The following is a 12,276-nucleotide window of genomic DNA, read 5'->3' as shown; positions in this document are numbered from 1 at the left end:
TCTCCACCCCACTTACACTCCTATGGTGAAAAGGAAACCCCCCACAAAGAAGGTGATATGGGTGTGGTCTGAGGAATGCACTGAGGCCCTAAGAGACTGTTTTGAATGCACAGACTGGCAGGAACTCTGCAAGCCTCACGGTGAGGACATCAATGCCCTCACCCCAGAACCGAAGGCCCTGCTGAACAGGAAGAAGAGGGCTTTCTGGTCTGGAGACAAGGAGGAAATGAAGAAAGTCCAAAAGGATCTTAACCTTGGAGAACCTGGTTTCCCTAGTAAACCAATGGGGTCGGATCTGACCCCATGGGTTCTCCAGGGTTAAATATAAGATCCGAGAAGGCAAGGAGTGCTTCAGGAGGAAGATGGAAAACCAACTCCAACAGAAAAATGTCAGAGAAGTCTGGAGGAACATGAAAAAGATCTCTGGACACTTCCAGGACAATGGAGGAGCCACAGTGTCTGCTGGCTGGGGGTGGGCTAACGACTTGAATCTGTTTTGAATCAGTTTCCATCAACCCCCCTCCAGTTGCTGCCCCCCCCTCCCCTCCCCGGGTGCAATGCCATTGTCACCTGAGCTCTCCTCTCACCACAACCCTGCTTCACCCCTGTCCACACATCTACCCACAACAGAGCCAGCCCCACCCCCCCACTCCAGCCCAGCCTCACATCTACTTCACAGCTGATCAGGTGAGAAATCAGCTCAAGAGGATGAAGACAAGGAAGGCAGCAGGTCCGGATTGAATCTGCTCCAGTCTGCTCAGGGACTGTGCAGACCAGCTCTGTCAGGTGGCCCTGTACATCTTCAACCTGAGCCTGAGCCTGGAGAGGGTTCCTGAACTGTGGAAGACTTCCTGTGTGGTTCTGGTGCCAAAAATCGCACACCCCAAGGAGCCCAACCACTTCAGGCCTGTGGCCTTGACTTCTCATCTGATGAAGACAATGGAAAGGCTCATCCTGCACCACCTTCGGCTACTGGTGGACTCAGCGATGGACCCCCTGCAGTTTGCCTACCATTCTGGAATTGGGGTGGAAGATGCTGTCATCTACCTGTTACACCAATTCCTCACCTAGAGCAGGTGGGGAGCACTGTGAGGATCATGTTTTTTGACTTCTCCAGTGCTTTCAACACCATCCAACCTGCACTACTGAGAGGGAAGCTGGAGGGAGCCGGAGTAGGAAAATAGCTGACTGCATGGACCATCGACTACCTTACCAACAGACCACAGCTCCATGACTGTGTGTCCGAGGTGGTAATCTGCAGCACGGGGGCACCACAGGGCACGGTTCTCTCACCTTTCCTGTTCAGCCTTTACACTTCAGACTTCTGTTATAATTCGGACGATTGCCATCTACAGAAGTTCTCAGATAATACAGCCATCATTGGATGGGTATCATACCTTAACATAACAATAGTTATGTTAAGCTATATAGTTTATGTCTTGCATAGTTCCACAACCATATCCATAATCACATACTCTGTATGCTACCGTTGTATATAGTGTATTATGTTACTTTTTTTCATTGGTTGTACTTATTTGTATTATTTTATTTTATCCTTCTGATATCTGTACCTGAGCTGAGGTAACGCAAAAATTTCCCCGTCGTGGGATCAATAAAGTCTTATCTTATCTTATCTTATCTTATCTTAAATAAACACATGTTAAATTAAGTAGAAGCTAAATGTAGTGAACGAATGGGTAACATAAAGCAAGATAGCAGTTAATTAAAAGCAATGTGATAAATGTAATGCAACCAGTAAATGCAAATGCTAAAGCAGCCAAGATCCAGTTCTTCTTGGAAAGTTGGCTTAGTTCCTGACCATTTTCTTCTTATGAATACTTAATTTTCCAAGCAAAAGCAATTGTATGATATACAGCATGTTGCTTTTATTCAAATTTATATTTAATTTATTTATACATTTTATCATAAATACTTATTTTACCTACTGCAAGTAGGTTATTTTGTCATTATTTGTCAGTTTTAACTGTGACTGTAACTTTGTTACACACGTCTATGCGCCTCCCTAATTTGTAATAAAATTGAATTTATTATGTATGTGTTTTCATAGCAGACACAAGCATACGTATCTGTATGTGCTTTAGTTTTTTGATATTCATGAAGTTTTCATTTTGCCTTTTAAGTTTTAAAATTCCAAGAAATTGGCAAATCCCTGCCTATAATCATTCTCCTCCTCTCCTCTTGTCTCCTAGGCCTCCAGGTGGTGTTGAAGTCTATAATGAAAGCCATGGTTCCACTTCTTCAGATTGGCTTGCTGCTCTTCTTCGCCATTGTTATGTTTGCCATCATTGGGGTGGAGTTTTACATGGGCAAATTCCACACTACCTGCTTCAAGAACGGCACTGGTGAGAGTGACAGCTTGTCTGTGGCGTGTTTGTAGGACAACACTGACTGATCATCTTAGCTGCTGGAGCATTTTTTTTCTTTCGTCTGTGTCCATGTATTTGTTAAATACGAGAACATATAATGCATTATTAAAGTAGGCATGCATAAATAATTATGTTGTATATGTACTCCTGCCACATGAATAGCTGCACGTTCACAGCGCTTTGAGGCAGTATGATAAACATCAATGTAGCAAACAAACCCACAGCACAATTTTTGTCAGCTATTTTTCAAATCCTGATATTGATAGATGGCATTTTCACTGTCTTCAAGTTGTGATTGATAGCTTTTGTAGTAACCCAATAGAGATATTTTAGCATTGGGCCTCTCGATCGAATGGAAACTCAGATGGGGTTAATGAGGTTGTTACTGCTTTCATCTTTCTCCTGCATCAGAAGTTTATTCTAGTGAGAAAAGCTTTTGCATTACATTTTTAAAGGTTTTATCTCAACGGATTTAATAATAATAATGGAATTTACCAATAGAAGCTGCAGCATGTCAGAATAAGAGCATTTTACCTTTCAGGAGGCCTTTGAATGCCATTGATTTTTGTATGAAACTCAGATCTTGAAAAAACAAATGTGTGAACAATCACAATGGGCATGAGGTCAGTGCTTTGTTTTTGTTTTGTTTTTTGTTTTTCTGAAAGACCTGCATGGTAAAGCAGTTAACGTGGAGGTATATTTCATCTCCAAACTTCAAATAGCTTCATTACCTTTTAAAAGAAATGATAACGCCAGAAAATAATTTATTTTATCAGTTAATTGTTTCAGAGGATGTTCCCTAAGGAAAATGAATAGCTTTTATGGTGGTGCACTATCACACAGTTCCTGTTAATAGGTAGTAAAAGTTTCTCTTTTTTTTTTAAAGTAACTGTCCTTAAATTAACTGAACATTTGTAGAATTAAATTAAAGATAGACGTACAATTCTAGAAATATGGAGATTAAAGTTTCCACCAATAAATTACTTCAGTTTTACCACTTGTGAGGATTCAGAGCAGAACCTATTACATTCATTCCTAGTTTTTAGATTTTCATTCTAGTAGAGTGGCTTTCATCATAATCCTCGTTTATGTCATACTGGGCCTTGCTGCAGTGCCTTCTGAGACCAAACTGTCTAAGACCAAAGTGCAAACTCTGGAGCTGAAAAATGAAACCGATGCTGAAATACCAAAAACTGCAGTTCTTCTAATGGCCACTTGAGGCAGACTCCAAACAGGAGTCATGTTAAAATGCTGTTAGTACCTAGGCTGTCTACCTTTAGAACAGGAACAAAAACAGAAGCTCTATTAATATTTTTCCACTATAAAGGAGCTGTTTTTTGGAGGAGTTTGACTTGTTTGAAACACAGTGTGTAAAATGGTTGTTTACATTGTGAAACGCTTAAGTTATGAGACACCATAACCTTATTTTATGGCCCTTAAAATGAAACTAAAATGGAAGGAGAAAAATTTAACAGGCTCTCCTGTGTATGAGTTAGCAGAGCAGCAAAACAATTTCTGATCAATTTAAGCCAGGCTACTATTATGAGGTTGTTATTTTACTACAGTGCTCTAGTAATTATAGAAAACAGTCAGGTTGACTGGCTGAAATTACCCATTGTGTAATGCAGTGATAAAATATTATGAGAAGGATTATTTGCACATTGCTAGTGTCAGATAGAGTGTGAAGGCTATTGTGAAGGTTATTGTTTTGGTTATTTGTAAAATGTGTGTGCGTCTATATGCATAAGCTTACATGTGTATGTGTGTGTTTTACCCCTGCTTGTAATGGTGTGAGCAGTTGTGACAGCTTGCTAATGTACAGCACATGTGTTCTTGAGTTATTTTGGTCACACGAACACAGCGGGGATTGAGCTGTGCAGCATTGGTAACTTTCTGGACGGTTATGTTTTCTTTTTCTCTTATGTGTGTGTGTGTGCGTATTAACGAGTGAGTCATAATGCTAGTTAAAGTCACAAGGACCTAGTGTATTACATGTGTTAGACCTTGACCTCAACCTCTGCATGACAGAAAAGAGGTTCATCTCTCTAAATCTGTCTTTTGATAATTTGCCTTTAGATCAGAAACCATATTGGAATGTAGTTACCGTGACAATCACCCACTGCTTTTAGACTGTGCACTCTGAAGCCTCAATATTATTGTTTTTACTGGCACCATGTTGGGTTTTTTGGAGTGACTATGAAGTGACCATATTTGGATGAGAGAATGGAGTACCAAGTTAACAGCTAACATGCTTTTTTAATGCTCTAAAGTTTGGCATTCTAACATGAGAGCCTACTGGGGGCACAATGTTGCAGTGGTGAGCTCTGTTCCCTCACAGGAAGAAGGTCCTGGGTTTGAATCCTTTCTATGTGGAGTTGTTATACCTGTGGGTTTTCTCCAAGTACTCAAGCTTCATCCCACAGACTAAAGACAGGTTACTCTGTGGTCATAACTGGCCGTGGTTGTGATTGAGAGCGTGAATGGTTGTTTGTCTCTTTGTGTTAGCCCTGTGACAGACTGGAGATCTGTTCAGAACGTATCCTCCGAGGACTCTTGTGACCCTGAATTGGATAAGCGGAAGAAAATGAAGGGATAAGATCTATGAGGAGTAGCTCACTTTTAAGGCCAAGTTGAAGTTTCCACTAGAGGAACTGCAATTTATGGCACATACAAGAGAGCTGAAAAATGAAGATCAGTTTTCCTCAGACCTTTTTTGGCATGTCCAACTCCAGAGGCTTCATATTGTGGCGAGCTCAGACAAGGAGGAGACAGAATTTCCGTTCGGTCTTGCTCCCCCGCCCTCTTAGCCAGGGAGCACAGCCATTTATTTACGTCTGCCAGAAGAACACTGCCGCTAGCTAACTGCTCAGTGCGGCAACAGCGCAACAACAACAACAACACACAGGGCGCCCTCTGACCCTGGAAGGACACACCGTCGCAGTGAGAGGGCGTCACCCGTCACTATGGTAACATAAACAAAACATAACTGTAAAAACAGAACCCCGAACAGCCCTGACCCGCTACATAGCCCCCACCTAAGGGGTCAGTCGTCCCCGACAAGCCCATTACCTCACACAAAGTCCTGCAAATGTCCAGGTGCCTTCTCTTGGCGCACCGGCCGGTCTCGACTGGCGGGGGAAAAGTCACTCGGGTCAGAACATGGGGTGCCACCAGCATCCCCTGCCCCGGCGTCTGCCGGAGCAAGCGGTTGGTACGGTGAGAGCCTGTCCCGGTGCAACACCACCATGCGCCCCAGGCCCGGCATGCGGATGCGGTACACCACCTCTGTTAGCCGCTCCACGACCTCCGCCGGCCCTTGCCAGTGACTGCACAGTTTGGGGGACACTCCTCTCTTGCGGACCGGGCAGTACACCCAAACCTTGTCGCCTGGCATGAAAACCCCCCCTCTGCACTTGGTGTCGTAGGCTCTTTTCTGTCGTACTCCGGCGCTGGCCTGGGCCTGGCGGGTGTAGTCATGAACCACCTGCAGCCGCTCATTCAGCCTCCTGTAGTAGTCCATCTCTGGCCCACCATCAATCTCCGGCTCGGGGGGGGACCCGAACACCAGATCCACAGGCGTCTGGAGCTCCCGTCCAAACATCAGAGCGGCAGGTGTGCACTGGCTGGACTCCTGAACCGCAGTCCGATACGACCAAAGGACCAGGGGCAGATGTCGGTCCCAATCCCGCTTGTGGTGGCTGGTGAGAATGGTGAGCTGGGTGGCCAGTGTGTGGTTGAAGCGCTCAACCAAGCCATCGCTTTGCAGGTAGAGCGGTGTGGTTCTCGTCTTCTTTAATCCCCAGCCACCGGCAGATCTCCCCGAAGACCTTTGATTCGAAGTTACGCCCCTGGTCACTATGGAGCTCAGCCGGGACCCCAAAACGGGTGAACATCTCCTCCACCAGCTTCTCGGCCGTCGTCTTTGCACTCTGGTCCGGCACCGCGTAGGCCTCTGGCCACTTCGTGGCCCCGCCGGGTCACGCAGTAGTTCCTCTCAGCTCGCCCCAAGGCACGACTGAAGTACGCCACCACCCGTTCTCCAGCCTCGTGCTGCTGGGAAAGGACCGCCCCGACTCCTACATTTCTAGCATCAGTGTCCACAATGAAAGGTTGCCGGGCGTCGGGGTAGGCCAGGACTGGGGCTCTGGTGAGGGCCTCCTTCAGCTGTGCAAAAGCTGCAGCACAGGCATCCCCCCAGCCAAACGGCTGTCCCTTGTCGGTCAGGCGGTGGAGGGGACTGGCCATCGCCGCGAACCCCTTGATGAACCGACGGTAGTAGGAGGCTTGGCCCAGGAAGCTCCGCAGTTCTTGGACGTTCGAGGGAGTCGGCCAGTCCCGGACCGCAGCCACTTTTGCGGGGTCAGTGGCGACACCTCGAGCACTGATCACGTGGCCCAAGAACGTGGTCTCTCTCACCAGCAGCCGGCATTTCGCAGGGTTGAGCCGCAGCCCAGCTCATCGGATGGCACTCAAGACCTCGCTCAGGTGAGCCCAGTGCACTGTCGAAGTTGCCACCGTGCACCAACAGGTCATCCAGGTACACAACGCAGCGGCTACGAGGGATATCCACGAGCACCCTCTCCATCAACCTCTCAAACGTCACTGGCGCATTGCAGAGCCCAAATGGCATGACCCTGAACTGCCACAGCTCCTGTCCAATGGTGAATGCAGTCTTAGGCCTTGCTTCGGGGGCTAGCTCCACCTGCCAGTAACCGCTGCGTAGGTCGAGGGAGCTGAACCAGCTGGAGCCGGTAACGTAATCTAGGGCCTCGTCGATCCGTGGAAGCAGGTACGAGTCCTTCTTGGTGACTGCATTGAGACGGCGAAAGTCCGCGCAGAACCTCGGGCTGCCATCCTTCTTCCCCACCAGCACCACGGGTGCCGCCCATGGACTATTGGACGGCTCGATCACCCCAGCCGCAGCCATCTCACGGATCTTCTCTTCCGCTACCTGCCGTTTTGAGAGGGGCAGCCGGTGCGGGTGCAGACGGATGGGCTGTGCAGAGCCGGTGTCGATGGTGTGCTGGACCAGACTCGTCTGCCTACAGTCTTTGTCACTGGCTGCAAAGAGGTCCAGGACATTCTCGTCCAGGAGGCACCTCAACCGCTGGCGCTGGTCGACATTGAGACCTATGCTGCTGCGCTGCCAAAGGTCATAAACAGCCTCGATGGTCTCGGTCGAGGGAGGTTTGTCGGGCTGAGAGGCTGGGGCTGAGGTGAGTGGAGATGACCCGGAGCCACCAGCATCTGAAATCTGCTGAGCGACAGCTGTCTCGTCCGGTCTCCTCCGCTCCCTGCTTTTGGCCACACTGGAGGGCAAAAGTCTCTGCGCCAAGAGTGATAGCCAGCTTCGCAGTGTCGACGCAGGCCCCCCAGCGGCTCAGCAGATCCAGGCCAATGATGCACCGGTCTTGAATGTCGGCGAGCCAAAAGTCGTGCACCAGATCCTTCACTCGGGTCCGCAATGGTTTCTTCCCCCGCATAACAGTTTTCTCCCCCGTCACTGTCATCAGCTGGGTGTCTGTGGGCAACCAACCCTTCACCAGTGGCCCGGATGTTCCAGGGAGCACGCAAGGTCGTATCAGGGAAATGGTAGACCCCGTGTCCACCAGGGCCTGGCATGGCTGGTCCTCAACACAGCAGCTCAGGTAGAGTCCCTTGAGGTGCCCAACTCGGCCCACCACCGTGCATCATCCTTGAAGGGGGGCAGGAAACTGGAGCGGTGGTCCCCTCGCTACACCGCTCCCTCCTCGTTTCCCTGAGGCTGTGTAGTTCTGGTCTTCGGGGCTGGTGCTGGGCAGTCACGCGCCACGTGGCCAGGCTCATCGCACCGGTAGCAGCGGTTGGTCGGTCGACGAGGACGCCTCTGGGGCACTGAGGGTTGCAGCTGGGATATCTCGGCAACCTCCCCCTCCTCGTCGCAGTCTGCGGCTCTGATTTGGGGGTAGTTTGAGGGGGGCACCTGCTGGTTAGGTCGCGAGGTGAGCACCAGCTCGGCCCTTTCAGCCTCAAGGAGCGCCTCACGGAGGGTCTGAGGCATGGCCAGGCGGACGTGTTGGCGTAGTCGCTCTGGGAAAAGTCCTCGCAGAAAAGCATGCAGGCTAAGCTCCTCAGGGGCTGCTGCTGGAAACTCCGGGTAGCCACGACGAGCATACAGCAACATGTCCGCTGCAAAGGTGCCCAGGCTCTCCCCCGGCCGACGGCTCCGGTTGGTCAGCTACTCTCTGCTCTGATCGGTGGAGTGCCGCTGCCCGAATCGCCTCTCGAGTGCCGCGGTGAGGGCCTGGAGCTCATGCTGCTCTGCCGGGGCTAGGTCAAGGAGTATCTGCAGTGCATCTCCCTCTAATGCTAGCGCTAGGTGCGTAGCAGTCTCCTCTTCGCTCCAGCCACTATGTCTGGCAGCCAGCCGAACTTGTGAGAGGTAGGGCTCTAGCGGGGTTAGCCCGTTGTATTTCGGTACCTTAACTGGCGTGGTAGGCATAACTGCCCCGCCCTCTTAGCCAAGGAGCACAGCCATTTATTTACATCTGCCAGAAGAACACTGCCGCTAGCTAACTGCTCAGTGCAGCAACAGCGCAACAACAACAACAACAACACACAGGGCGTCCTCTGACCCCGGAAGGACACACCGTCACAGCGAGAGGGCGTCACCCGTCACTATGGTAACATAAACAAAACATAACTGTAAAAACAGAACCCCGAACAGCCCACACACACAACACACACACACACATATGGTTTCTGCCATTCTTGTTTTAAATAATAACATGCTATTTAAGGTTATCATTTCTTACAAACTGAAGAAGTGTAGCCAGCCAAAGAAAATGAAGATCTCAGAGGGGTCCCATATCACCTGTAAACACTGAGTCCAGCTGACACGGCACCTGTCAGTGGGAAGGAAAGGACTCTTTTCACTGGAGTGACACCAGGGGGATGTTGGCTTTGCAATCTGGCTCTGCAAATCATCGTTAAAACTTGGCTCGACTTGTGATCAGCCACTACGCCTCATGAAACTCTGGAGGCACAAGGCATCTGTTATACTCAGAGTATTTATTCTTTATTCTAGTTTCCATCTGCTGACATGTGTGCCAGCACATCCTTTAACCAAACTCTCTGCCGCCTGTCATGTACACCAATATTATTATTTGTCACTTTGAGAATCCCAGAAAAGATTCCATTCCTTTGTTAGACAGCTTCCACGGCAGGTTGGAAAAAATAATTTTACAACATTCATTTCAGATATATAAAATATATAGAGCTCACCAAGTCCAAATTTACAATCCGAGATGGCAGCAGTGCATGTAGTAAAACTCTAAAACATATCATCTGTGCTGCTGAGTCGTTAAACAAGCCACACATAGAATACTGATGAGATTCCATGAACATTCTGCAGTGGTGTTTTCAAGCGCAACAAAAGCAGGCATTATGCTGTAATGCATGAAAGTTTCTACTTCACAAAGGAGCAAAAGGAATTTTGTTTTTCCGAGCTTTTCCAGCTTACCACTGGAAAGCACTGAACTCAGGAGTGACGTTACTCCCAGCTCTGACATCCAAGGGAAACTGAATGCAGAATACGACTAAATCATGCTTATCCAGCAGGATGGTTTACAGTGTTCTGGCAGCTGATGCAATTACAGAGATGGTGCAGATTCAGAGCTTCAAGTGAAAGCACACAAATTGCAGTTTGCTTGATTTGATGATATCTGAATTCTTTCCATACAAAACCTAAACAGTTCAAGTGCATTGAAGTACTTTATTTGTTTTTTTTTACTGCTCTGTGTATCAACTATTTCTGTTTATATCCACAATAAAACTGTTGTTATTGAGTTGTGTTTCTTTTAGTGATCATGCAATGCACATTTGCTTGATGAATCTTCTGACACCATCATCTAAGTTTCTCTGGCTTTGCCCAGGCACTGGTGGTGATGCAAAGAAAAGATTAGAAAATGAAATAAAAGTTTGTAAAACATCATTCACATATTTCATTACAGCTATTTTCACTCATTTCTCAACATCAATCAGCAAAGGTGGTGTTTAACCTGACTTCTCCCTACCATAAACTCTGTGTGATGGTGCAGCTCATTGTTCAGTGCATTCAGTGCTGCACCCATCATATGTGCTGCCTCCTGTTTGCTCCATCCAAGCAGCCTTATTATATAAACAACATGCTATATTTCTAATAGTGCCAATGTGTCTGAAGCCTTTTCCTGTTGCATGCTACATGTTAGGAAGGACATCAATGGAAAATATCCTGACCTGACTTACAAGAAAGGATGTCCCAAGTTCATCTGTGCCATCTTCTTTTCTGTTAAGTTAAAGAAGATACAAGAAATGTATTTTACAGATGTAGGTCGAGCTATGGTGTCATCGGTATAGATGAGGAGCTAAAAGATGTGCTGCTGGTTAAGTGCCTCAGCTGCAATGATAGCGTCATTCTTTTAAAGTGAGCCAAGCCAGAGAGCCAAGCAAAGCTTGTAATTCCCAAGATGATTGTTGGACTGACTTTCACCTGTGGACCCGAGCTTTGTGCAGTGATTGAAAGCATGAGGCTGCAGCTTGACTCCGAGTTACAGGTTACTAGGTCAGTGGTCCTCACCTGAGAAAACCAGTGAATGTGGGTTGGAGCAGATTGTCAAGGGGGCCAGAGGCCTGTACCAGGACTGCACTCAAGTGCGGAGGCAGAATAGTTAAACTAAAGAAGTTTTATTTACAACAACACAGGGAAAACAAGGAGAGACAAACCTGGGACCTTAGCGTGGCATTATACACAATATAATGCTTAGTGGGTGGACACTAGTGTGGTGGCGAAAAAAAAACCTAGAAACTTGACTTCATACACAATTCACTACAAGGCAGAGAATCCTAGCGTGGTAGCCTGAGGTACATTACATAAGCAGTGACTGGTGGCGTGGTGCTCACGGTGCGTACTAGAGGGAGAGAGAGAGAAATGGTGTTAGTGGGTGCATGGGTTGGGCCAGAGATTATAGTGAATACTGAAATGGACTGCCTTACTTGGGTAGGAGGAGGCTGAGGCAGAGGCAGAGGTCCGAGTGGGTGGCAGAGGAGTGTTTAGGAGGTCTGACCTAAGTTTCCTAGGCCCCTGCATGAGGTGGTGAGGGCAGGCAGATAGTGCGGTTGGTGATACTGGAGTGTGACTGAGAATACTGAGAGGGTTTGTGTCCAGAATCCAAAAGGTGAACCTTAGTGGTGGTGTTGTGCCATAGCAGGCTGGCAGAGCAGGAGAGAAGATGACAAGGTAAGCGAACTTGGCTCTTGAGCTAGAGGCAGTTACCAACTTAGGTGGGTTGGTGAACTGGCCTAAATACCCTCCCTTGATTGCACAGAATTAACTCCAGGTGTGCTGCTGGGGTGAGTGGATGGTAGGCCCGCAGCAAGGTGGGTACAGGAGGCAGGGATCCACACAGGCCACACCCAGCTGCTCACGCAGACTATGACACAGATGTGACTAATGGACCTGTGGTGTATTTTTCTTTGTAAGTGTTGTAGCCATGAACAATGACTGATTAGGAGTTGATGGTTGGACTTTTTGGAAGAATGTGAAACATTTTGGAAACATTGGGATAACTCTGGTTGGTTACGCACAAGTGCAGGAACAAGTCTATGCTGTATATGTCTAGTAGATTTAAACAGGCTGGCAGAATCATTTTCCTTTCTCTCTGTATCTCTCTTTTGGTCAGATGAGAGAACAGCTGACTGGCCTTGTGGTAATGAGCCCCCAGCGAGGACCTGTCCCAGTGGGAGCGAGTGTAAAGTGTACTGGACCGGACCCAACTTTGGTATTACCAACTTCGACAACATCCTTTTCGCAGTGCTTACCGTCTTCCAGTGCATTACCATGGAGGGCTGGGTGGACATCCTTTACAGCGTG

At 48.0% G+C, this 12,276-nt stretch overlaps 1 protein-coding gene across 10 annotated transcripts in view; it reads left to right on the top strand.

Annotated features, from left to right (window-relative positions):
- The window catches only part of LOC146514633 (putative voltage-dependent N-type calcium channel subunit alpha-1B), a 239,835-nt gene that overhangs the window by 90,549 nt on the left and 137,010 nt on the right, over positions 1 to 12,276 (top strand). For all 10 annotated transcript variants that reach the window (XM_085164861.1, XM_085164857.1, XM_085164858.1 and 7 more), the window contains exons 4-5: positions 2,211 to 2,363; positions 12,086 to 12,273. In XM_085164861.1, the coding sequence (XP_085020987.1) occupies positions 2,211 to 2,363; positions 12,086 to 12,273 (341 nt within the window). The remainder of the gene's footprint in view (positions 1 to 2,210; positions 2,364 to 12,085; positions 12,274 to 12,276) is intronic.

The sequence above is a fragment of the Neolamprologus multifasciatus genome, chromosome 7 (assembly GCF_963576455.1).
Source record: "Neolamprologus multifasciatus chromosome 7, fNeoMul1.2, whole genome shotgun sequence".
Lineage (NCBI taxonomy): Eukaryota > Metazoa > Chordata > Actinopteri > Cichliformes > Cichlidae > Neolamprologus > Neolamprologus multifasciatus.
This window is presented reverse-complemented; position numbering and strand designations above follow the sequence as displayed.